The sequence below is a fragment of the Malania oleifera genome, chromosome 4 (assembly GCF_029873635.1).
Source record: "Malania oleifera isolate guangnan ecotype guangnan chromosome 4, ASM2987363v1, whole genome shotgun sequence".
Classification (NCBI taxonomy): Eukaryota; Viridiplantae; Streptophyta; class Magnoliopsida; order Santalales; family Ximeniaceae; genus Malania; species Malania oleifera.
In genome coordinates this window covers 1818575-1845786 of record NC_080420.1, presented here as the reverse complement: position 1 = coordinate 1845786, position 27212 = coordinate 1818575, and the positions used below count along the sequence as shown (strand labels likewise).

The window sequence follows — 27212 nt, the reverse complement described above, 5'->3', positions numbered from 1 at the left end:
AATAATTTTAAAAATACTCGTTATGTCCCTAACGGTCAGATTTTCAGGAAACTCTATATATACCCCCTCATAACTCAATTTTTAACTAAGTAATTAGAAAGAAAATCCTTCTAAAATATTTTTTATTCTTATTCATTTTTAATACTCTCTTACACTTTTATTTGAAAAAAATTTCTTTTGGAGAGCATGTATCTTTTGGGCATTCATTCGTTGTTAGATATAATACTCTCACTCATCTTCATTTGTTGAAAATCTTTTTGAGAGTATTAGCTAGAGGTTCCCCTGTATATTTTACTTGATAAATATTTTTGGGGCGAACTGATTATAGCTTGAAGATCTTAACATACTTATTGCAAGATTCCAAAAAGCTCATATTCTTATTTGCAAAATTCTTTTTGAGCATACCCTAGTTTTCTTAGGCAATACTTTTGAATATCATTGTTGGAGGAAAGCTATTGAGATTTCAAGATCTTTGAAAGAGTATATATTTTCATAAAACATTTTTTTATCAAAGATCATTATCTTCACTATCTCTCACATTATTTAATACCTGTACGTTTAAGAGATATACCACATACTCACATTGAGCTTTAATTGCATATCCTTTGTGAGTGCATTCTTAGTGCGTTATTGTGTACACATCCGTCTATTATAGAAGCATCTCTTTGTACAAAATCATTTGAATATATATTGTATTCCCAACGTGTGATCGTCGGAAGAGGATTGTGAAAACTAAGGTGTGGTCTCAAAAGGGGGTGAATTGGGTTTAAAATTTTTTAAAATCTTTTTAATTAATTCTTAATTTCTTTGTTTGATTTAACAATCACCCAAAATAAAACCTTGGTTCTTTTTATACAATCCACAACACAATTAAACTATCAATCAACCACACCAAACTTTAAAACCAATCAATCAAATCCACAAAATATTCAATCAAGATATACTATGCAATTCTTTTAGCTTTTCCAAGAATTCAAGATGGTTAGTTTGTTTGCAACCTTGTATATGAATTTGTAAGCCTTGTAGAGAATGTAATTTTTTTCTCAATTTGATATTCAACAAAACATCCACACTCTTCCCAAAATTCAGAATTCAAATAAACTCTTAATTAATTTATCTTTGGGTGTTAACCAATTAACATACTCCTTTTGAGGTTTCTGTAAAGAATTAATCAACTAACATACTCCCTTTCGGTTTCTGCAATCCCAAATCAAAATTAAACTTTAAGTTTACTTAATTTCCAAATTTACGCATTATATATGATTTAGGAATTTAAAACATTCACGCAATTAATATATGTGCTGAAAGTAAAGAGAGTAAGGGAAAGAGAGAGTGAGACCACAATTTTTACAAGATTCGGCTTATCCCCAGCTTACGTCCTCGCTTTTAGCAAACCACCAAAAGATTCACTAAATCAATTCCTTTTTCAGGCGGAACAACACCGTTACCCACTCCTTCAGTAGGCTAGAGCCTACCTCTCCGAGTGATATCCTCTCACTCGGTCACTCCTTCAATTAGGCTAGAGTCCGCCTCTCTAAGCGATATCCTCTCTCTTAACCAACGATCCAAACACCTTGGAATCGTCAAAATCACTGCAAGACAATAAAATGATAGCTACGTACAAGGACACTCTCTTAAAAGCAAATTAGTACAAATTCAAAACTATATACTTCAAAGCAATTCAAATATGAAATTCAGATTAAATCTCAAATAGTATATCACCGAATGGTTCTTCCAATGGATGATAGAATTCAGAATTGTAGCACAAGATTGGTGATTTAGAATCAACAAAACCTTAGTAAATTTCGTTCACAAGATGAGAGTGAAAGAGCCTTTGAGTGTTGAGCACAATTGAGAGAGTTTGAATGCTGAATTTAATTCTTGGTAATTGAACTAATTGATCTTAGGTGTATTTATAGTGTTATAAAAATATTTAACTTGATCCCCAAGTTTACTTGAAGTAGTGTCCAAGTTTTGAACAAGCTTGAGCCTCAAATTGATTTTTTAAAAATATGCTCATTATGAATTTTAAATTCTACCGCGTGGCAGTAGCCTAAGGGGTTCTTGTCAGTCATCTGTTCATGAATTACACAGATAAAATACACAGGCTGGGTGGCAATCGCCTATCACCTTGGGGTCAGGCGCTTGTCACTTAATAACTTAGATTTTAAAAAAGGCAGAAGGGTGACAGTAGCCTGATGAAACCTTGTCAGGCTTCTCATTTTGCACCGTCAGGCGCCTGTCAAGACCCAAATAGTAGCCTAACGACCTTCTGTCTGTATATTTTGAAAGCCTTTAAAGTGGCATCCTACTAACTATTTTCAGTCAGGCTCCTATCCAGTAAAAATCTGGTTTTAAAATATTTTTCTTATTCACTCTCTTTACTTCTTAATTCTTGGAATATCAATTTGTTCTCTTTGAAAAATATGTTCCAAGGTTTTAAAATAAGGTCTCTAGGTCTCTTCATTCCTAATGATCTTCAAAAATAATTTTTATAATTTGAAAATACTCGAAGTACTTACAATATATCTCCTATTGAGTATCTTTATTTCTTTTGATTTCTCTTTGTTGCTGAGCTTAAATAATCCATTAAGCTTTCATTCTTGAAGCTTTGTCTTTAATATCAATGCTCTCATGATCTTCAAGTTTTAACTTTGAATTCATGCTACTAAGCTTCATTTGATTTTCTTTCTTTGGAATACAAGCTTTGTGAGCACTTGAGTTGATATGAGCTTTCAATGTTCTTGTAATCTTTGAGTCTTTCCATGTTGATCTCTTGAGCTTTCAAAATAGATCACTTGTCTTCATGAAGTATGCTTTTGTTTCAATATCTGAAATATCACAACTTTGAAGAATATTAAATAACCTTACTTTGTTATCATCAAAATTAAAAGTCATAAAACTTGATTAGGTCAACAGATTGCACTAGCCTGTAACGTGCACCAAATAGTTCAGACTCGACTAGGAGGACCAAGTGCACCATTATTTGGTGTGGTTGTAAAGGTTGGGGTCAGCCCTATAAATATGGGCTAGGGTATTCCCTTGCCTAGTAAGGAGAGGGTATTGTGACTGGTGTTGCTCCACACATTAAGTGAGTATTAGTGGAATCATCTTACTTGCGTTCCTGAGGCAGGGACGTAGGCAAGTTTAGCTAAACCCTGATAATATTTCTTGTGTTTGATTTTAATTTTTGCGATTTAATTTATACACTTGAATGTTAATTTTTCTATTATTGAGAATTATTGAAAAATACTAAGATTGTTTTATCTGCATATATATTTGCTCAGTTTAATTTTTGGTGGGTTATTGGTATTTGCTTAGATAGACCCTAGGTTGTGAAATACTATTTGTGGATTATAATTGAATCTAGGCAAAAAAATTTAAATACCAAATTCACCCCCTATTGGGAATACACAAATTCCAATTCAATCTACCTCCTATTAAAAGAAATTTTTCTTTTCAGGTTGCTAACTTGCACTCCATTTTTTCCATATTCGAGTCCCAAATAGATGGAAAATGTTAAGCTGAAATGGAAACGGAGAAAATGGAAATGCCTTAAAATAGATGAGCTATAGTGGAGGAGAGAGATAATACCGCATGCCAAATTCACTCCATCAAAAACACAATTATTCATGTGCTAAAATAATTCATTAAATACCACGTGCACATTATCCTATTAGAATGCAATAACTCATTTCCTTCTGTATATATCCTATGTATCCATAAATAAGAACATTTGTGTTGTGTGAAGTGTGCAAGTAAAGTGAGTGAGCGAGGAGTGTGAGAGTGCTGAAGGTGAGAGAAAGAAAAGTGTGAAAAGAGTTGAGTTGAGTGTGTGTCACCTCGTCTTGTTTTTCTCCCAAGTTATAGTATATTCGGTCTGCTTCGTAGACTTAGGTCATATTAGACCAAACCACATAAATCTGGTGTTCTTATTTTGTGTGTTTATTTTGCTTATGTTTGTGATTATTGTTCCTAGATCCCAAACAAGTGGTATCAGAGCCAGATCAGTGCAAAGTCGCCAGATCGGAGTAAAATTGCCATATTTGAGCAAAGTCGCCAAATCGGAGGTCTCACGAGCTATATTGTACTAATTACGTGTCTAAGAAAAATTTTGTCTAGGAAAATGGGACTTAAGCGGTCCATTGTGACCTCCCACTTCCCTGAAAATTTACCTGCTCTAAGTTAGCACAATCATCACTGTGCCCCACTACCATGTTAGCACAAGGCCCCACTGCCACGTTAACGTCATGTCATCACTAGGTCCCTCCTGCCACATCATCACTGGGTCCCTCCTGCCACGTCAATAGCTAGTTAACAGCGTCAGTAACAGATTTAATTAATGTCGTCAGTAACGACATCAGAATATTTCGTTAAAGGGGAGTATATTCCGTTACGTTTAACGAAAAGTTGACCAATTTTGTCCTAAAAGCTTGACTAGATTTTTGAAGTCATTTCAGATCCGTTTTTCGAATGACTTGAACCATTTCTAAGGTTTTCATCCATTCCAAATCTAGTCATACTATCTGTTTGACCTGATTCCATCTCTAGATTGATGAATTGAGATGTCGAATGAAAAGAGCTCAAAGATCGAGATGTTAAATGGTACCAACTTCAGTTTCTAGAAGATGCAGATTGAGGACTACTTGTTTGGTAAGGAGTTGCACTTACCATTGAAGGGAAATCCAAATTCCATAAAGGAGGACGAGTGGGAATCGCTTGATTGAAAAGCTCTTGGAGCTATCAGGATTACGCTGGTAAAGTCTATTGCCTTCAATATCAAGCATATGACAATCACCAAGTCTCTTATGGATGCGCTCTCCAACATGTTTTAGCAGTCATTAGCCACCAATAAGGTACACTTAATGAAGAAGTTATTTACCATGAACATGTCTGCAGGTGAAAGTTTTAGTAGACATTTGAATAATTTCAACGAACTGTCGGATTAACTCGCCTCAGTTGAAATTAAGTTTGACAGTGAGATTCGCGCCTTACTGATTCTTAGTCAGTTACCTGAGTGTTGGAAATGTGTTGTTACTACGATCAATAGTTCTACAGGAAAATCAAAATTGAACTTTGATGAAGTCGTCAGTATGATTTTGAAGAAGAGATCAGGATGCATTCAAACAGTGCTTCCACCTCAAGTTCAGCCTTAAACGTGGAAAGTCGAGGGAGAGATTCTTGGAAAGGAAGTGTGCATGGATGATCAAACAACTCTGGCAGATCTAGGACTAGGCGGTCCAAATCTAGAAATCTCAGAGGTTCCTAGGGCACAAAGAACATTGAGTGCTAGCACTGTGGAAAGTTCAATCATTTCAGAAACCAATGCAAAGGTCCAAGAAAGGAATATAAGGCAAAGACAGAAGCAAATGTTGCTTCAAAAGAAGGTGATATGTTGATATGCCCTTTGGAGAGCAAGAAGGATTCATCGGTTTTAGACTATAGAGCCTCATTTCATGCCACTTGCAGTAAAGATTGCCTAACGGAGTATATATCAAGTGACTTCGGTAAGGTATACCTTGGCAATGATCAACCTTGCAATATAACTGAAAAGGGAATTGTAAAGATCAAGATTAACAGGTTAGTATGGAAGTTGAAGGATGTCTGATATATTCCAAACCTGAAAAAGAATTTGATCTCAGTTGGTCAACAGGCAGATTAGGGATACATCACAACATTCATTGGCAATAAATGGAAGATTTCAAAGGGTGCACTGTCGATTGCACGATGTAAGAAAAGTGGAACACTTTATATGACTTCTAATGCATGTATGTCTATTTCAATTGCTACAGGAAATGTCTATAGCAACATTTGGCATTAACGACTTGGTCACATGAGTGAGAAGGGACTCAGGGTGATGCACTCAAAGGGAAATTTGAGTGATCTGCGGTCAGTACAGATTGATATGTGCGACGACTGTATACTTAGGAAACAAAAAAAAAGTTCAGTTTCCAAATATTCATCAGTACCCCAAAGAAGAAGATACTTGAACTAGTCCACTCAGATGTATGGGGACCAATCCATCTCATCCCTAGGTGGAAGGAATTACCCCATGACGTTTATTCAAGATTCTCGGAAGGTATGAGTTTACTTCCTGAAATAAAAATCTGATGTCTTTGATGATTTCTAGATTTGTAAAGCAATAGTTGAAAATAAAACTGGTTTAAAAATCAAGAAGCTGAGAACTGATAACGGTGGTGAGTATGATGACACCGGGTTCAAGAAATTATGCTATAAGCATGGTATCAAGATGGAAAGAATTGTGCTAGGTACGCCTCAGCACAATGGCATAGCCGATCAAAGGAACCAATTATTGACTAAAAGTGTCAAAAGCATGTGTGTGCAGTCAAGCTTACCAAGGTAGTTTTAGGCAGAAGCAGCCAATACAGCAGCATTAATAGGAGTCCATTAGTACCATTGGAAAACAATCTACTAGAAGAGGTACGAAGCAAAAAAGATGTGAGACTTTCACATTTGAAAATTTTTTGTCATGCGGCATATGTGCATGTTAATGATCATGTCAGAAACAAGCTTGATCCAAAGTCCCGAAAATGCACCTTTGTCAGTTACGGTGAAGATGAGTATGGATATCGCATTTGGGATAATTAAAACAAGAAGGTGATCAGAAGTATAGATGTGATCTTTAATGAAAATGTGATGTACAAAGACAGACACACAACAAAACCAACAAAACCCGTTGAACCAGTTCAAAATGAAAACAACCTATGTAGACTGATATCCTAGAAGGTTTTGGGACATAATAGCAAAACTATAGAGACCCAAAGAATTATAGTAATTAAATAATAAAATAAAGGAGAGAAAAAGGATTTTTAAAAGGGGTTTTAGTAGGGTCTCATCGACCAGTGCAAAGTGTTCGTCGACAAGCAAGCCTCTTGGACTCGTTGATGGAGTTGTGTATCTCATCGACGAGAAATTACCATGAGGGCTATTTTCAGTGCCTGAAACTCGTTGATGAGGAGTAAGTATTCATCGATGAACTATCTTCATAGACTCGTCAACAAGGTGACGTGTCTCGTCAACGAGTCTGAATTCTATAAATATACCTACTCCAGATTTTCAGCGTTAAAATTTTTAGGAAACCCTCCCTCCCTCCCTCCCTCTCTCTCTTCTCTCTCTCTCTCTCTCTCTCTCTCTCTCTCTCTCTCTCTCTCTCTCTCTCTCTCTCTCTCTCTCTCTCTTCGATTTCGGCTCCGTTCTTCGCCGGTTCGAAGATCGGAAGCTGTCATGCTACTCCTGGGAAGATTCTCTTCAAGTCTGCTGGAGTAGTTCGTTAGTTAGGCCAACTTGGGTACCATCCCAAAATCTGGGTAAGTTAGTCATTTTAGGCTTTATAAGTTATTTGGTGTTGTTGGACTAGAGAAAATGTTTTAAATAGTATTATACTGAAGTTTGGTTGGGGAAAACACAATTTCAGGGTGTTGAGTTGGGAAACACACAGGTGTGAATTTGGAGTATTTTGTGGGTTTCTCAGTAAGTCAGGTAAGGGGATAAATTAAGTCAGTATTTTTCATGAAATTATTTACCATATTACAGCATTTATTTTCAGAAGTTACGTATGTAATAGCACAGTATTTGAGAATATTATTGTTGAACACGAAAATGGATTTAATGTTAATTATCATGAAAAATGATTTCAAATCAGGTTTTATGCATAAAAGTATTATTCATATTTGTGTGGCATGAGTATAATTTCCATGAAATTATGTTATATTAGAATATTATGATTTTTTTTTTCTAAAATAAGCATGTTTTACTCAGTTTTCAGGAAAACCATGAAAACAGTACAAGAACTATGATTTTATGAATATTGTTGACTTTTTGAGTCCAATCCCTAGTTTTGATTATAACAAACTGCATATTTCTAATGTGTGTGCCTAGTACTTGAACAAGTCATTATTTCAGTACACACACATGAGAAAGGATTCTTAGAAGCCTGAAAGACTTAAAGATCATACTCCTAGCCTACTCCATAGAGAATCCAAATAACAGAAGAAAGAAGAAGAAGAAGATTCCTATTGTAAATGTATTTATGTTTTAAATTTGGTCTGTAATAATCTATATCGGTCTGTAATAATCTTTGTATGTCATGCATGTAGGTAGTAAGTTCAACAAGACCATAGTCTGACCATAGGGTATCGAATGTCATTAGGGCACCCTTCGGTCGACCGATGCCGAATTTTTGTGACTATCTCAAAACGGCCTCAGTAAGACCATAGTATGACTTTAGGTCCCAACACTCACACACATATCATACAAAATACTGGAGTGTTAAAAATGCATCAAAAATGAATATTATTAGGGATATTGAGAGAGCTCAGGTGACCAAACCCCAGGAGTTCAAAACTCCTTGGGCGCCCAAACTATTGAGAAGTCAACAGTTGACTTAAGCTCTCGGGCGACCGAACATTTTTGTGCACAACGTCCACGAGTGCCCGAACCACTTGAAAATGACATTCCACCAACTCGAGCTACCGAATAGTTTAGTTAAAATTGAGCCCCGGGCACCCGAAGTTACGAAACAATGTTTCTGACTTTGATTCGGGCCACCGAACTTGAAGTCGGGCTACCGAACTGATTTTAATAGCCTTTATTATTGTGTCTGTTCCAGCGACCAAACCACGGTTCAGCCACCCAAACCTCGCCGGGTTAAAATTTTTTTAACTGAGATAAATACGGGTTAAGTTGGGTTAATTGTGTTTAAACAATTTGAAACTTTTCTAAGAATTCCCAACAAGTCTCAAACGGTTATAATTTTACCCTTACCTATAAATATAGGCTCATTTGTGAGGATTAGCAAGAATTAGCAAAAATCATTAGCCAAAAATCCTTTCTTTTGCAAACACTCTTATTGTCCAAATACTCTCAAATTTCCATTCCTTTGATACATTTTGAAATTGTGAGAGTTTATAGAGTGTGCTTGTGATTGCTAGATAGTGTTAAAACTCCCATTTGCTTTGTGTGATTTGTGATATTATTTTTGGGGAGTTCGGCTTAGTTTTATCCCACTGATTTCATATTATAAATCTTTGTTGGGATAAACTAGCAAGTTTAGGATATTTGCATTGTTATTACAAGTGTTCTATAGCTTTAATTTTTTTGTGCCAAAATATTTTCTCCAAGCTAAACTATTTTTCAAACTACTCGTGTGCTTATTTCATTGAAGGAAATATTTTGAGTTAGTTTGAATATTTGACTAACATATTTGAAACTCTGATCTATTATTGAAATTTGATATATACTATTTTAAAGAAATAGCTTGATTAGAACACTCTTGAGCATATTAGTGATAATACCTTATTGAGTGTTGCTTGCACAAAAATACAGATCACTGAACTTACATTTACCTACATTGTTGATATGTATGTGATTGCGCATATTGGATACATATCTACTTTACATGAAAGTATAATCACTATACCATTCTTATTGAGAAAAATACTGTTGCATTATAGGCGTGGCCTGAGGGGGCGGTAATCCAGCCCGTGAGGATTGTTAGGGCCTTCCCCACCTCGCAAGGAGAATCCTCAAGCTTGCAAGCTAGAGGTGGGGACGTAGGCACAGTTGGCCGAACCCCGATAATATATTGTGCGTGTTCTTTACATTTCTACAATTTGTTTACTGCACATATGTGTTTTATTGTGAATGATTGGGTTTATTTTTGCATAGACAAACCCTAGGTTAAGTAATACTGTTGATCTGGTTTAACCTAGGCGATATGTTTTAAATACCCAATTCACCCCCCCCCCCTCTTGGGAACACACCAAAGCTAACAAATATTATGTTAAATAGTACAAGAATTTCATGTTCAATACGTTATGATATACTGGTGCATAAGTCGTGATTTACATGTTATGATATGTCGGTGTAGATGCCATGAATTATGTTGGCATAGATGTCGTAATCATGTATGATATATTAAATTCATGAAAATATTATCATATTAGGTATTATTATGAATATGAAACAGTCATGTAACAGTATTTGAAACGTACTATATGTAATTAGAACTTGGATGGTTTAGTTTATATTTCACGAGCACGATATCGTAGCTAAAAGTTCAAGTTTAAGTTCAAGTACAAGTTCATGTTAGTGCTACCACACATGTTATGTAGAGTTTGGGAGATGGCAGTTGATGTGGCTTCATGGTAGTGCAAGCACTCTCCTGGCAGTCCGGACTAGGTGGGGCAGGTCCATCGTACTTATAGACTTATGTTTGATCTAGCGTGGTCGGCCAGTCATTGCTAGGTCCTGCCTACGAGCTGCACAACCCAGTCATGTGGGGGTAAAACATGACATCAGCTAGCTATCCATCCTGGGTATTAATTCATGTATTTTACATTTATATAAGATGATTTACATGTTACATAAATATAGTATGATATGTTATGTTAAGACAGGTTACGTTTTATTTAGAAAATTACAAACAGTTTTATCAATTATGATTTATGTACTGTTTATATTTATTACACAAGAATACTCATGTTGCCACACATTGATGTCAGTTTATTTCCCTTACTGAGAGGTGTCTCATGCCAACATTATAAACATTTCAAGAAATCCAGATAGAGAGGCGCATAAAGCTCCGCGACAGTAGAGACTGATTGGGCTACCTTGTCAAAAGGGTAAGTTGTTGAGTTAGGGTCAGATGGGTTTTGGATTGAGACCCTAGGGATACTTTTTGGGACTTTTTATGGATGACTATATATATATATATATATATATATATATATACGTATATGACAGATTTAGTAGTACTCTGGTATGGTTTCTAGTGTTTTATGGCATATACATAATTTTATGTTTTCTGCTGCTTAAGTATCAAAATTGTATGATAGGTATTTGATACCTATGGGTCCAGGTTGATCATGATCTTGATAGTCGAGCAAGATGTTGGAGTTATTATTATTATTATTATGGAAAAAAAATATAATATGGCAAAATAGGCTGGTCATTACAGAAACATTGAGAATCCTCAAGTAGAGGAGACACAACAGCGAAATTCTGAGATTCCTTAAGCAGAGGAACCTATGGAGTAGATTGTTGCACCACTACCTCCTACTCTAACTCTGGAGCTTAGGAGATCTTCTCAGCAGCATGTACCAAATAAGAGGTATATAAACCCCTCCACGAACCGACGATAATAACCCGCCAGTTCTAGAAAACTCTGAACCTCCTGTACATTTTTTGGCCTCGCCTAGCTTACCACAGCTTCGATCTTGCTAGGATCAACTGATATACCATCACCAGTTACTACATGGCCTAAGAATGCCACTTGATTCAATAAGAATTCAAACTTCTTTAGTTTAGCATACAGCTTCTTCTCTCACAGAATTTGTAATACTAACCCCAGATGGTTCTCATGCTCTTCCATACTCCTCGAGTATCCCAAAATATCATCAATAAACATCACCACAAACCGGTCCAGGTATTCATGGAAAACCCTGTTCATAAGATCCATGAACACTGCCGGAGCATTCGTCAACCCAAATGGCATAACTAGAAACTCGTAGTGGTCGTATTTGGTACGAAAAGCAGTCTTCCCTACATCTTTAGATCTGACCCTCACCTGATGATATCTTGACCGTAGGTTAATCTTCAAAAAGACCTGGGTACCCTGCAACTGGTCAAATAGATCATCAATACGAGACAACGGGTAGCGATTCTTCACAATTATCTTATTAATCTCACGGTAATCAATGCACATACGCATCGACCCATCCTTCTTCTCACAAACAATATTGGAGCTCCCTAGAGTGAAACACTAGGTTGAATAAAACCCCTATCCAATAATTCCTGTAACTGCTCATTCAACTCTCGAAGTTCTGTTGGAGCCATCCGGTACGAAGCCTTATAGATCGGTGCTTTACCAGGCAGCAACTCTATCGTGAACTCCACCTCACGATCCGAAGGCAAACCGAGTAAATCATCTGGAAACACATCTGGGAATTCACTGACTACCCAAATATCCTTGAGTCTCAACTCATCCTATGGCGGTTCCTTCACACAAGCTAGGTACCCCTAACATCCATCCAAGAGTAATCTCCTCGCCTGCAATGCCAATAGAATATGTGGCGTCGAACGCACACACGATCCCATAACCTCGTACTCCTGCTCCCCAGGAGGTCTGAACACTACCACCTTCCTACGATAGTCGATCACAGCATAACTGAAAAATAACCAATCTATTCCCAATATAACATCAAACCCTGACATGTCATATACTACAAGGTTTTCTAGTAGCAGCTTCCCCTAAATTACAACTGGGCAGTCCTCTAACATTCTCCTACAAAATGAAATACCCCCAGATGGTGTGGCTACAGACAATTCCTCTTCCATGACTTGGGTCCCCACCCCACACAATTTCAAAAAATTAACATATATAAAGGAGTGGGTCGCACCCGAATCAAATAAAACCACAGCTCTATTTAAAAGCAACATCATGGTACCTGTCACCACATCTCCCGCATGCTCAGCATCCTCTAGAGTAAGCGAGTACACCCTCGTTGGAGCTGTGTTCATCTGGTGGGTTCCTCGGGATACCTGATTACTCCCCCAATTCTAACTCAAAGAAGGCGTACCCCTCTTCGGTGCGTTACAATCCCAAGCCATGTGACCTGACTAACCATAGTTGTAGCAATTACCTCCAAACGGATGGCACTCACCACTATGCCATCTGTGGCACCTGGTACAATGATCACCCACTTGGCTCATCTCAGAACCCTGATGCTCGGTATTATGTTGGTAACTCGAGCCCCTGTTCCGCTTCTTTCACGATCCCTGATGAGATCCAGACTGAGAATCAGAAGGTACTGGCCTCTTCTTCGGCTCCTGATCCACCTTGTCTTCTCGGATACTAGTCTCAATCACAGTGGCTTTATCCACCAAAACTGAAAAATCACAGATCTGAAGCATACCCACTAATCTGCGAATTTCCTTCCTCAGGCCCTTCTCGAACCTTCGAGTCTTCTCGTACTCGTTCGATATCAAACATGGTGCAAATCGGGATAGCTCTATAGATCGAGCAGCATACGCCTGCACCATCATACTCCCCTGAGTCAGCGCAGAATACTCATCTGCCTTAGCGTCACATATAGAAGCCGAGAAGTATCTGTCGAAGAACACTTCCTTGAAACGGCTCCAAGACATCTCCACAGGACCAGCCCTCTGCTTCTCCAGCAGACTCACGACAATCCACCATCACCCTGCCTCCCCAGATAACTAGAAGGTAGCATAAAGAACTCTCTGATTGTCTGTGCAGTGTAGGACCTCCAAGATCCTCTCGTTCTTCTCAACCCAGTCCTCTACTATCATTGGGTCGTGTCCTCCTAAGAATGTCAGAGGTTGCATTCGTGTGAACCTCGCAATGGTGCATCCCACAGATTTAGGAAAACATTCGAGTCTCCTGACACTCAGCCCGATCTCTCGTAGGACCTGTCTCGTTAGTCCTCGAGGCACAGTAGGAGACTCATCACTCGCCCGTCTCCTCGGAGCCACTTCCCATATCGTTATCCTTAGGCTCCATTCTGAAAGCACAATAGGAATCTATCATTATCCCTACTACATGTACCGTTAACACAGTCATCTACAACTAAACATGTTAACTACCACCTCACGAGTCCAGATCAGTCCTATCACACCGACACAAATATCATCAATAGTTTGCCATGATTTTACTAAAATCGTCATTCTAGGAAAAATACAGAACACTTCCAATGAGTCTTTGTCTAGCAACAAAACAACCCTCGACCTACTCTACCCACATCCAATCTCCTATGCTCTGGTATGTACACACAGCTATGCCTAACCAAGTCTGCAAGACCTAGCAACTTGGTTGGCTCTGATACCAAGTTGTCAAGTCTCGAACCCAGTATTGGGACCTGAGGGTGAATAAGTAACCTAATCATGTCCTTGTATCATACAAATCACCAATGACACAGTACAATGAATGAGGGTCCGTCCCTGTGGGGTTCCCAGGCACCCTGTACACATTCACATATGCCACGGAAACACAACGAAAGATAAGTCTTTCTCTACATGTACAATACCATACCAGAGTCTATACAAAGGAGTCTAACTCCACAAAATACAACACAAATCCGGGTGGTAGTCCAAACCCCCAAAATACCACCCAACATAAGCTTAGGACTTACCCAGGTACTTCTCGCAGTACACCAAAATTACGCTCCTACACCAGGTAGCTAGCTTTGGTTACCCGAATGACCTGAAAAATATGTACGTACAGTAGGGATGAGACACCTCTCAGTAAGGCAAATACAGGTTATATCGATGTGTGGCATTTGAGTGTTATCATGACATCAAAACATACACAGTTAAATGCAGTTCCAATACTTTCATCAAATAGTTTCAAAAACTTGCATACACGCACACACACATGATCAAGTAACTCGATGTCATCACACCTTTCGACCCGAAGCCGGCCTATGATACCCGGCGTCAACCCGTAGCCGACCTGCGATACATGGTGTCCCCAGCACATGGAAAACCCCAGGCTCCCATGGCATCGTACTGTTTCAAACTGGTTGATCCACATCCTTTGGTGATCAGCCGGTAAGGCTCACTCCCTCGAATATAGAGCCGGACACTCTTACCAACATGGCAGACGATAAACACATACCCTCAGATATAGAGTTGGACACTCTTTCAGTACCTGGAACAACTTGGAACCCAGTTCCTATGGCATTACATTTTAAAACACAACCATGCATGCTTATATAACCAAAAAAACCACACCCATTTGGTAATCCATAAATCATGAATTTTCAAACATACACAATTTAACAAAGTCAAAGCATGGCCATATATCCTTAACACAGTACATAACACAATATACCAAAGGTTTTCCAGCAAAATCAGGGAATATAGTCCAGTACCCCCTTTTTCCCAAAAACTATCACGTGAAAAATCCACAATTTTACCTATTAGATTTCCCCAAATGAGTAACCAAAACACACATAGGACTGTGAACCACAGTTCTACCAAGTCTGATTTCAAAAATAACTGACATAAACTGAATCTCCTTACCTTTTCCTCGAATGACAAATCTCAAACTCCAAGGCCCCTAAACCGCGAACCGAGTTTCAAAACCTACAACCCACAGTACAAAACTTGCTCACAACTCTGTTACCTACAAGACTACCGAATCATAACTGAAAACCGAGCCTTACCTCTATTTTAGGCCAAAACCCGAGAATGCTCGAAACGAAAATCCAATCTGTAGAACTTGTAGTAAATCCTTCCTTGATCCTTGTGGTAACGTCGGATCTACGATTCTCGCTACATACGACGAAGAGATCTAAAGAGATAGAGAGTAGGTTGAGTTTCCAGAGAGATAGAGAAAGAATTTAAGTTTTCTTAACTGAGAATTAATGATAATATTTATTTATAACTCTTTGACCCGGTCACTCCTCGTCGACGAAACTCTGCACCTCGTCACCAAGAACTACAAAGACTTTGTCGACAAACTCTAACTTTGTCAGCGAAGCTTGCTTAATTACCAATTTACCCCTCTCTTAATTAATTAATTCCCTATATCACAGTTTGGGTTCTTACATTGATGCAGTTACCTTCATCAACCCCAGCCCATTTTGTTGAATTGTTAAGCTGTAGTCGGCAGCCACCTCCACCAACCAGGCCACTTTTGTTGAAATTTATCTTCACCTACCATCCCATCCATAGCTATATATATGGAGATGTGTGTGTGTGTGTGATGTATGTGGTGTAGAAGAGGGAGAGCAACCAGTGAGAGAAGAATCTATATTTTGAGAATTCTTTGTATTTATATATTATTATTGGAATCAAAGAGTATTTTTGTGTACTTGAGTGTTTCCTCATGGAATTCAATCACGACCAGTGATTGAGTGATTCCCCTCCACCCATCATGGTTCACCTTCTAACTCCCCATTGATAAGATTAGGGTTTGACTCCTCCAAATTAGAGGCCTTTCCCCAAGTTTTGAAGGGGGTGGGTGGGGGGTTTTGGGTGGCAAGGTTGAAGCTTGTATTGGATAGATGTTGTGGCGTCCCCTATGGAGGCTATTTTTAGGATGCTACATTCCATTAAAAAAAAAAAAACAAACATATGATCTTAAGAATCATGGAAAAAATGAACTATGGATTCTACAAATCCAAAAATTCTCAAGTATTAAGGGCGACATGTGATTTTGGTGACCTCAAGATCATGGGTTTGATTCTTATTTAAGACATTACGCTAGTGAATTACCAAAGATGCGTTAATGGGCGGGCGACTTTTACCCTTTCGAATTTGGTATCGCACCATAGTGTCCAAAGTGGCGCAATGGTAGCAGGAGTCCCGGGTTATAAAAAAAAAAAAAAATTATCAATATAAAAGATGTCCAAATTTTAGAAAATCTTTCATTTAGTGAACTCAACCAAGCATCTAATAAAAATTTTGTTAATTAGACTTCATACCCAAAAAATTAGGCGGCGGCGGCTCTCTACTTTATATATATACACACACAGAGTTTATACCATTTCATTAAATAAAAAGAAAAAACCAAATACTTAAGAAACCTGTATAGCAGTAGCCAGTAGATAGAAAAGTACTGTTCCACTTTACCTTCACATTAGTTGTGGCCCATCAGCCTCAAGCGCCTATAAATTGGCCCTCCCCCACCCACCGCCCTTGCATCCAAGTTCCAACCCCATAACGTGGATTAAGAGAAAGAGGCCAACTTCACTCTAGCTAGAGAGAAAGAGAGGAGGAGAGAGAAATGGAGAGCAGCTGCACTTTCCCAGTGATCAACATGGAGAAGTTCAATGGTGAGGAGAGAAACACAACCATGGATCTCATCAAAGACGCCTGCGAGAACTGGGGCTTCTTTGAGGTACTTCAATTCTCACCAAACCCCCCCCCCCCCCCCCCCCCCCCAAAAAAAAAAAAGCAAAAATTCGTCTGAGTTTTTCTCTAAGCAATTCTACTACTCTATCTTCTCCTCTTTCTCTCTCTCTCTCTCTCTCTCTCTCTCTCTCTGTTTGTTCTTGAAAGGCTTTAATGTTTTCTCTTTTTTTTTTAAGGCTTTAACTTTTACTGACTAAAAGGTATTACCTTTTTTTTTTTTTTTTCCGTTTTTGAAGTTGGTGAAACATGGGATAAGTCATGAGCTGATGGACAAGGTGGAGAGGCTGACGAAGGATCACTACAGGAAGTGTATGGAGCAAAGGTTCAAGGAAATGGTAGCCAGTAAAGGCCTCGAAGCTGTTGAGTCTGAAATCAATGACCTCGACTGGGAAAGCACCTTCTTCCTCCGCCACCTTCCTTCCTCCAACATCTCTGAAATCCCTGATCTTCTTCCTGATTACAGGTACTCTCAGCTCTCTCTTCATTAATTCATCACTATATATTTAATTAATTAAGTGCCACTGTATATCTTTTAATTGTAATTAATTAATTTCCTTCATTATACATACATATGTACATATATATTATTATTTGTAATAATAAAAAATAGATATAGTAGTCATAATGGATTCAAGATTTAGCTGTTGGATCAAGATCCTATAGACTTACCTTTTTTTGTAAAAATTCTATAGATATGAAAATTTGTCTTGTTTTTCTCCTACATTAGCTAGTCTCTTTGTTCCGATGATGACGACCGTCAAAAATGAAATTTTATGCAGAGTAAATCTAGACCCGTTTGGGTTCGAGCCGGTTCAGTTAGGGTAAAAATATATGGTTAATTGTGACAAGTAGCCCTAGAGAGGGGCAAAAGTGTGTGTATATATATATATAGAGAGAGTTTAGTGATCTTAAGGGCTACCCTTTTGTTTCTAGGGAGGGGGAACATGCAGCTACATACTTTTCTGTCTTTTATACACTTATAATATATATATATATATATATATATATATATATATATATATATATATATATGACACTATAGCTTTCAAAAGAAAAGAGAATAATTGCAATATTAGATGTGAAGGACAAACTAGGTTTGTTCCTTTTATGTCAATTTTCTTTTGTAGTGGACCAGTGGTCATCTCTCTTTCTCACACTCAAACCAGAAGAAAAAAAGATTTGATTAGTTTAGTAAGTAATGTTCTGTAAAATGGTAACAAATGAGCAGGGAGGCAATGAGGGAATTTGCATTGGAAATAGAGAAGCTGGCTGAGCAGCTGCTAGATTTGCTGTGTGAGAATCTAGGGCTGGAGAAAGGGTACCTGAAGAAGGCCTTCTATGGCTCAAAAGGCCCTACCTTTGGCACCAAGGTGAGCAACTACCCTCCCTGCCCCCAGCCGGAGCTCATAAAGGGCCTCCGCGCCCACACCGACGCCGGCGGTCTCATCCTCCTCTTCCAGGACGACCGTGTCAGCGGCCTCCAGCTCCTCAAGGACGGCCGTTGGATCGATGTTCCCCCCATGCGCCATTCCATTGTCATCAACCTTGGCGACCAACTTGAGGTACCTAGTAATCTACTACGGCTACTTAGATACATTTATCCTTTTTCACTATTCGGCATGATTTAGATATAAATTTTTTTGAAAGGCCTTTTCTAATAATACTTTTTCGAATAATAATAATAATAATAATAAAAAGAGACTGCATGCCCCTTATGAATTTCTACGGCTCATTTTCAAAATTTATACCAAGCATCATTCTTTGAAAGACATTAATTCTTAGTAACACTTCCCAAAAAAAGGAGATTTAAAGTGAACACATGCCCATAATAATTTTGTGTGACCACTTTTTTCACCTATATATAGGGCACAAAGGTGAAAGTGGCTATAATTTTTACTTCATTCTTATTGAAAAAAATATATCCTTTCATCCACCATATTCTTTGAGTTCTAAATAAATTGAAGTTTTCATTTTTGTCAGAAAATTAACATATTTGTTTTCTTTCTAAAAGTTTAGTTGCTTTTTGGTCGCTTCTACTAGATTTAGAGCAATATAAGACCCTTCTCAATAAAACTTTTTTCTATGGTCTTCCTCATCTTGGTTTTATGATACTGTACATAGGTGATCACTAATGGCAAGTATAAGAGTGTGATGCACCGTGTGATCGCTCAACCGGATGGTACGAGGATGTCCATAGCTTCATTCTACAACCCCGGCAGTGACGCTGTCATTTTCCCGGCACCTGAACTGGTGGAAAAAGAAGAAGAGAAGAGCCAAGTGTACCCAAAATTTGTGTTTGAGGACTACATGAAGCTTTATGCTGGCCTGAAGTTCCAGGCCAAGGAGCCTAGGTTTGAAGCCATGAAGACTATGGAAACCAGCACTGTGAACTTGGGTCCAATTCCTACAGTTTAAGCCCTTAATTTTCATCTCTTCCCGTCAACAATAAATAAATAAATAAACAAAAAGAGATAGAAGAAGAAAAAAAAAAAAAGTCCATGTGTAATGTTAGCTAGCAAGTGATTTGGGTACTGTTACTAAACTAAGGTACTAATGGAGAACTACTCTCACCGTTATAGGTTTGGTCAGATTTAATTTTTATTTTTGTTTTCTAGTTTGTTCGGGATGATCAGTAATTAATTTTTAAAAAGGTCTGTATTGGATTAGGGCTTTTAATAAGTTGTTTTCTTGTTCTTCTTTTGGGCTAAGTGGGTTTTGAATAAGTTAAAAGCTTGGATTTAGAGTCCCACCAGGCACCAGTGGTATCATGTCTGGTGGTGGTCTGAAGTTCGTCACTGAAGTGTTAGAAAGTGACCCAGACATGCATAGCTCTATAATAAAAATAATAATAAAGTATATTCTATTATTACTAATATTTTAGTTTGGCAGTATGCAATATGCAGTATTTCTCTTTTCCCTGCTCTCTGTTCCATTTCCTTGAGCTTACCTGAAAACAAATGCATTTTATACATACTTATTTTCCATAGCAAACAGATCGTGCAGAGTTTTTTTGCTTTTTGGTTTTTTGGCTGAGGGGACAATGGGACAAACTAACACTACTTCCAAAACAACACCTATAAAGAGGGCATAAAACAAGAAATTTACTGAATAATAATAATAATAATAATAATAAATGGGGGGGGGGGGGGTATGAAGGCAAAAGTGCAGAGCCACACAAACCAGCTCTCCACTTTATTTTGAGACATCATGCAGAGTAAAATGGTTCATCTAATCATAAACTCCCAACCACTAAGTGTGCTTACCCATTGTACTTCGATATCCACAAAACAAAAACAATTTTATAGATTAAAACAAAAATGTATCAGTGGAGCACTTAAAAAGAAAGACTTTACCCAAAAAATGCTTTCACCCAGCATAGACATGAGGTGATGTCAACACGCCAATGATGGAAGCAGCCACAAATGATGATATATTTTCATGATCTTGATTGTGAATCCAATAATCCCACAATTGCAGCATTTTCCCAACCCACCAGTGGGGTCAATATACCCTTTTGTCTCAAGGGTAATGGTCCTACAAGTCATACCGGATTATGAGGAGAAAGCAGAGGGTGTGGTGATTTTCCTGCCCCTTTTTTATTTCACATCATATCTTATCCCGAGAGCTCTCAATCCCCATCTTATCATTTGTGAGAGAGTATAAAACTACATGCTGGAAGGGGGAAAAGACTCTGTCTCATCCCTGTATCGGTTAAAATTTTCAACCCTGTTCTCAAGTTCTCATGCTTAAAAGAGAGTATTATGATGCGTTTGGTTGGAAGGCAACAGTGGGAAAGAATATAAGTGGGGGGTAGTATTTCTATGAATCATGCAAGGGTAAAGTTCATTTTGTCGCTCCCAAAAAACAGTGACAGATTTACGAGACAATGGTAAATTAGTGCATTAATATCATAACAGTTAACAGTAAACATATTACAAGACTACCAGCCAACAGGCATTTTCTGCTAACAGTGAAAGCCCAAGTTCACCATGAATACAACTTGGCCAGGGAATCCAAAAGAGAAATTGTGAATAACAATGGTGTATCCAGCTACATACATGTATCAATAGAAGTCCTCCAAAACCAGAACTCGCGCAAACAAGGTTTAGTTGTTTACAGAGAAACATCGACAAAGTAAATTATATGACCATCCCATCCATTTGCTTTTCATTTATAACTAATAAAAGATTAACAAGTCCATTCTTATTGACTCTTTACATTCTTTAGATGAGATAATCTAACATATATAGATATAAGATTAACAGATCAACTAACCAGCACACGGGGAAGTTCATGTTAACAATGAAGCACATTGTTTTCTCAACTCCCGAATATGGGACAACAGTTTTTAAAATAAAAAATAAAAAAAAATTTGATGAAGGCATCCAAGCCAAACCACCTTTATTTAAAAGCACCTTCACAAATCAACCCTGTAAGCCCCATTCACACATCAGCACTCTGAAGGTCCACCAACAAGCTTGAAGCAGTGAACAAAGATGACAATCAATTCATACCATCACATTTTAAGCATCGTATAAACCCATTTATACTTAGCACTCTGAAGGTCCAGCAACAAGCTTGAGGCAGTGAATAAAGATGACAATGGAAAAACCACTCTTCAGAGAGAGATAGATTTCCATTACTTCACAAAAAAACCACTCTTCAAAGCTGGTACAAAGAAATCACCTTGGTCAATAATGCATTTTCTCATTTTGCCACAGAAGCACCTAATTAATCAATAATTTAACATGTGGAAACACAAGATTGTTATCTGACACCTTACCAGGCGCTATACTTAACCAACTCAGAATCATCCACTTTTTAATAACATAAAAGGGGGAAAATATATCACTCTCCATAGCCAAGAATCAATACTATATTATATAAAGGAGCACTTAGTAGTACCATGCACCTATACTCCTATTATTGCAGTCCAAGATGTGATTCTCAAATTATTTGTCATTTCTTCAACTTTTAAAATTGTACTTGCTATCAAAGACAACTTTCGTACAGAAAAAAAAGAAATGATAAAGAGAATTAGTTCATTCGACCAAAATAATCAAATAATTCCATGAATAAGCATGGGATCTCTATTAGGACAAGTACAATGAAACCAAACAGCAGTCAATAACAGTTCTTGCAATGAAAACAAGCAATTTATAGACCACTATAACAAGAACATTGCATGGGACCATTTCAGCCATCTTTCTCACCTTTCCACCTTCTTCCAACACCTCAAACTCCCTGCATTCACACCTCAAGTGGGAAACGTAACAACATCACTTTTATTATCATTAATAATTGCATAAGCTTATTGTTGGGGTTAAATGGCAACATACTTAGATTGGTGGCCCAATTATCATGTTAATAGTTCTGGCACACATCACTAAGGACAAGACCCTCAAAAGATAAATGGAAGTCCTCGTTGCATTTTATAATCGCTATATATTAATATCCTCATTAGATTTCACAACCTCTACCACTCATAGCAACATATGGAAGAACCAACAAGATTTTAATTTGGAAATACTCCAAAAGAACAAGTTTATAATGTTCATTAGATATAAATTGAATGAAATGCAATAAAAATTGGTCACTGTATTTATACATACTCATCATTTTTTTTTTTTTTTGTTCGATTACACTTGTGATTGATTTCATTCAAGCATACGAAACATTGTGCAACCAAAAAAAAATGCAAAAGATAATTTTAATATTGCAAAAGGTTTAATTGAGCACATTTCTGTTATGTTCTCTTAGACACAGCAGATACAAATCACCATACAAGTGATAACTCGTGTAATACACAATCCAAAAGTATTCATGAAAATGTCAGGCCCTACTTATGTGGCCCATTTGCTTTCTCCTAAAAGCTTCTTAATGAGCACCAAAAGAGGTGATTGTTGATACACCTTAATGTGCTCTTATATCGCTTATGCAATAAGAATGGAGAAAACTCTAACTCGGTCAGCACTCCATTAACAGGAATCTGAAGGAGAAACAACGCTCAAACATCTAAAATTGCAATAGAACACACTCACATATCACAAATGTCTTATCCATTTCCCTAAATATAGTGGAATGGTGGAAACTTCATATTTTCTAGTGGCGGAGCAACCAGCCCTAAATCCATGATGGCCAGTCATGCACTCTATTTTTTATTCTTTTTTTTTTTTTTTAATGACAAACAATTTTTAGATATTAGCAAGCTTTTGTTGTCTATAAAAGCTATTATTCTTTACATTTTTTAATTTTCTTAAAAAAAGCTTTAAAGATGATATTTTTACTAAACTAAAAAATTATTTTAATCTCAGCAACTGTTTGGTTTTTTACAATTTTTTTTTTACTAAACAGTTGTGTTCAGCAGTTGAGAGGGTACACAGTCATCACCAAACAACTACAGATAATTCACCATACAAATTCTAAGAGTTCAAGTTATATTCACAATCTGATTCACTACATTCAGAAGTTCATTCAGCACTAGTACTAACTGCTTAATTTTATCAAACAACCCTTTGAGCTGACAACAAAATTACACCTTTAAACTACCAGTCTAATGGATCCTTTTTCAAACCATGGCAATGATAGTGCCGTAAGTGTGAAGTCATGACAAATTTTTCCTATTATATTCCAAGTCCAACACACTGCAAACGAGTTCTTAACATTGAGAAGCCACAAAATCAAGAATAATTGTTTCTCTGACCCATCGGATTGAGTAATGCAACAATGCTCAAAGAAAATTGTTCAATAAAATTGCATCATTTTCTCTTCAGATCAGAAACATAAGACAAGTTCAAACTGTGCTATGAAGTGGCGATGTATTATTAGTAGTTTGTCTCTTTTGATAACACTTCTGCAAAAAACATATTATTACTGTGAAATTCCATTTGAACTACTTCATCCAGAGTTTTCAAGAATTAGAATATAAACAAATTTTATGAAAGTAGGAATGCAACTGCTAACATAACTCCCAACGACGACATAAAAATTAGGTCCCATAAAGGCCAAGAATGGATTGATAAACACACTGTAATTGGACAGGGCAGCAAAGCCCAAAATTAAATCCTAAGCACATAAAATTATCCATGAAAAACTATCAGTATTCCAAACAACGTAATGTTGAGTAAATGTCACCTTGAAAGCTAACAGGGAGTATTAAAACTCAAAATTCCTCCAAGCACAAGGCTGTGTAACGTTGGCAGCCCGTTTTTATATTTCAAAATAAAAATGTCCAACGAGCTCACCCTCTTCTCAGAAAGCTTTACTTCCTCTTTTCACTTCATAATCATCAATGAGGAGAAAATATGAAGGTAATTTCATGAAAGGTCACCACACAAAATGAACATTTCACTTCCCTGATACTGGATTGACCTCATCCTTATTATCCATGGCAAATGCAACACCAGTACTCAGCTTCTCATTCTTTTTCTGATCTCCTTCTTCATTGGAGCAATGATTCTTCAAAACCGTTGATATGTCAGATTCTGAGGCTCCAGCAAGCTTGAAGCGCTCAACAGCAGCATCCAGGTTATTCTTCCAACCATTCATCCCTAATTTGCATTCAACTTGGGAACGCTCAAAAAGCATGTTACCCCAGAAGAGATGTATCTGTGATCTCATTACAGCTGCTTGTTCTGCAGCTTCATCTGCTGAAATCTCCCCCTGACCATCAACTTCAGTTCCACCTCCTTGTTTCTTCCTTCTTTTCAACAATTCTTCCCTCTTGCTTGTGTTTGGATCCTTTAGCTCATTAGTTCTCTGCTCCTCCAGCTTCTCCCACATCTCTGTAGCAGCTTTCATCTTCTCCTCTGCACTGTCAAAAAGTTCAATTGTCTCTGTTGAGTCCCAGCTTGAGAGATCTATTTTCTTTGCAAGAGCAAATGACCAGTGAAGTTTTGCCATTTCAAATTGCTGTTGGCCCAGGGCAAGCAACCCCTCATAAAAGTCTGGTTTGATCAATAGTGCTTCCTTATACTTCTCACTGGCCAAAGAGTACTTCTCCTTAACCCAGTCATAAGCAGCTTGAAGCTGGGATGCCATTAACTCCTTCCCAGCAGATTCGTCCAATGGAATACGTTTCCTGGCTGCACACATGTGAACATTCCCCCAGTTAAAGAAAGCCAATGCAGCGACCTCCTGGAACTTTAAGGCGGCCTTGTCAAAAAGGCTTTGAGCCTCTTCACTTGTCACAGTCTCCTCAAGAGCTTCAGAACAAAGCTCCATACCAAGTTCATGCAGGTCTACATGAGCATCAGGGTCAATACCAACATGGGTCCGGAAAAGCTGGGCAAACTCAAACAACCAATCATCCATCTCCATTTCCTTGCACTCTGGATCTTCAACACCCACGGGTTTCCCCTTGGCAACTTCTTTCTCTGTCTTATCGATTTCAGTATCTGCAGCATCCAACATAGAATCACTGAGCGAAGAATGAGAACCACTTTCATCTCCCTTAATACCCTCATTTTCCACAGGCTTCTCCTCTTCTTCTTCCAACAAAGGCGGCTCTTGTTCAGGATTCACCTCTACAATATGCAATCTCAACACTGCAACAGAATCAGTTTTACCCATTTCAGGTTCTTTCGGCAAAAGATTGTCCACAAAGGACTCTGCCAATCTGAGTTCACCAGTGCAGGTAATAGTAACCAAATCACCATCACTATCCTTGTACTTAATCAACACTGATTTCGATGAGGGAAAACGTTTACCTACAATCTCCCTCAACATTCTAAAACTGCAATTCACCGGCATTTGGGCAAGCCTTATATCATGATCATATACAAGCTTCAATGGCCTCCAACAAATTACAGCCTCCAAAGCCTGCCCATGAACCCGCAATGATGCTGATGAAAAAGGCAATAGTTCTTTGTGATTGTCCTTACTTGGATTAACAATGGATTTGGAAGAACCCTCTGAAGGTTTCAAAATGAGTTTTGGCATATGGGTTTTGGGTTCAGGACCATTTTCAGCAGCCAGATTCGAATGGGGCTTCTCCAATTTAATATTAGGTGACACAAGGGATCCTCCAGCCGATGCTGCTGCCTTCTTCGGAGCTGGCCTCGCTGGTAAACATGGTCCAAGACCAGCAATTGGGGCTCCCCGAACAGCTGAAGCTCCAAGAGCAGCTGGGGACGGGCGGCTCTGGAGGTCCTGCTGGGCCTCCTGGCGAGGTCCAAGTGCCACCCGCAGCCTCTGAGCAATCTCCAAAGCATCCCGGTGGTTTGGATCAGCACCCAACAACAACTGCACATCCTGCATCGCCATCTCATACTTACCTATTGCCTCAAATGCCCGCGCTCTCCGGAGGAGAGCCCGGACAAATCGAGGCTGAACCTGAAGCGCCAAAGAACACTCAGAAATAACAGTTTCGTAGTCTATGGGCTTCATTTGCATCAAGCAAGCCGCCCTATTGCTGTGAAACACAGCCCTGTCCGGGTGGGTTTTGGGGGTAAGCTTAAGGGCGTTATCGTATTGTTCAAGAGCACCCACATAGTCTTTGGATTGAAATCTCTTGTTACCTTCCTCTTTGAGCTCATGGGCTCTCTTCAAAAATATTGAACAGTCCAAATCAACACCACCATTAGCATTAGGAACTGCGGTATCTCCAGAGCCATGGTTTCCACCACCCTTCTTTCTTCTACCCCCAGACTTCCCCATATAACTCTCTCACCCACTTAACACAAAACCCAGAATCAGAACAAGGTAAAGTTGCAATCTGCAAGCCTTTGAACAACAAAATTGAATTGCTTCCTTGGGCTTGTGAGCTTTCGATGGATATAATGAAAGAAAATACTAAAGCATAAAAAAGTATACTTACCAATCACAATTTCTTGCAAAGCAACAAAGGTTTTCTCGCAGAGGGCTGAGAACAGAGAAAGAGGAACCAATCCAGAAATGTTGAAAGCTGCGATTTCAAGATGATGGGGGGTTCTGGAAAGGCAGTGGCTTTGAAGCTTGAAAATAGAAACCCTAGATAATTCAGTCATTTGTATGGACCTCAATACTGATCATGCATGCTCAACCGTCTGATCTATGGAATGTTTACCCATGATGCACATCTTGCCCTTCAAATCGGATATATCAACAGATCAAGGGCTTGTGAAGTTGTGAGTCCTTCAATATTATTGCAACGCGTGGCAGATAAATGAACCTGAAATGCTCCATTGTTTTTTTTTTTTACAGGGTTTTTGCCCTTTTTTTGTTTTTACCATCTGTGTTTATTACAGCAATAAAAGCTTAAAATTTATTTAAAATATTTGCTATTAAAAGAAAATTTATCGAGTTACAAAAATTTAACCGTTCACAATAAAATA

The 27212-nt window shown here is 38.1% G+C and overlaps 2 protein-coding genes across 3 annotated transcripts; one reads left to right on the top strand and one right to left on the bottom strand.

Annotated features, from left to right (window-relative positions):
* Positions 1–16683: 16683 nt before the first annotated feature.
* Positions 16684–19772, top strand: LOC131152898 (1-aminocyclopropane-1-carboxylate oxidase). Its single transcript, XM_058104848.1, has 4 exons — positions 16684–16885; positions 17136–17362; positions 18128–18461; positions 19021–19772. The coding sequence occupies exons 1-4, from the start codon at positions 16772–16774 to the stop codon at positions 19312–19314; spliced, it is 969 nt and encodes a 322-aa protein (XP_057960831.1). The 5' UTR covers positions 16684–16771; the 3' UTR covers positions 19315–19772.
* Positions 19773–23887: 4115 nt separating this feature from the next.
* On the bottom strand, positions 23888–27005 carry LOC131152897 (protein CLMP1). Of its 2 annotated transcripts, none has more exons than XM_058104847.1 (2): positions 26717–27005; positions 23888–26572 (listed from the first exon to the last, which is right to left on the bottom strand). In XM_058104847.1, exon 2 carries the CDS (start codon positions 26554–26556, stop codon positions 24247–24249), a length of 2310 nt encoding a protein of 769 aa, XP_057960830.1. In that variant the 5' UTR covers positions 26557–26572; positions 26717–27005; the 3' UTR covers positions 23888–24246. The 2 variants fall into 2 exon arrangements, with proteins under 2 accessions (XP_057960830.1, XP_057960829.1); XM_058104846.1 differs by having other exon boundaries at positions 23888–26622; positions 26717–26956.
* Between the last annotated feature and the right edge of the window lie 207 nt (positions 27006–27212).

What these genes read in the sequence shown, in the direction of transcription:
- LOC131152898 (XM_058104848.1), top strand. Translation starts at nt 16,772, where the DNA reads ATGGAGAGCAGCTGCACTTTCCCAGTGATCAACATGGAGAAGTTCAAT. An exon ending in AGAACTGGGGCTTCTTTGAG is followed by an intron (nt 16,886 to 17,135) that starts GTACTTCAATTC and finishes CCGTTTTTGAAG; the next exon opens with TTGGTGAAACATGGGATAAG. An exon ending in ACCTTGGCGACCAACTTGAG is followed by an intron (nt 18,462 to 19,020) that starts GTACCTAGTAAT and finishes TACTGTACATAG; the next exon opens with GTGATCACTAATGGCAAGTA.
- LOC131152897 (XM_058104847.1), bottom strand. Translation starts at nt 26,556, where the DNA reads ATGGGGAAGTCTGGGGGTAGAAGAAAGAAGGGTGGTGGAAACCATGGC.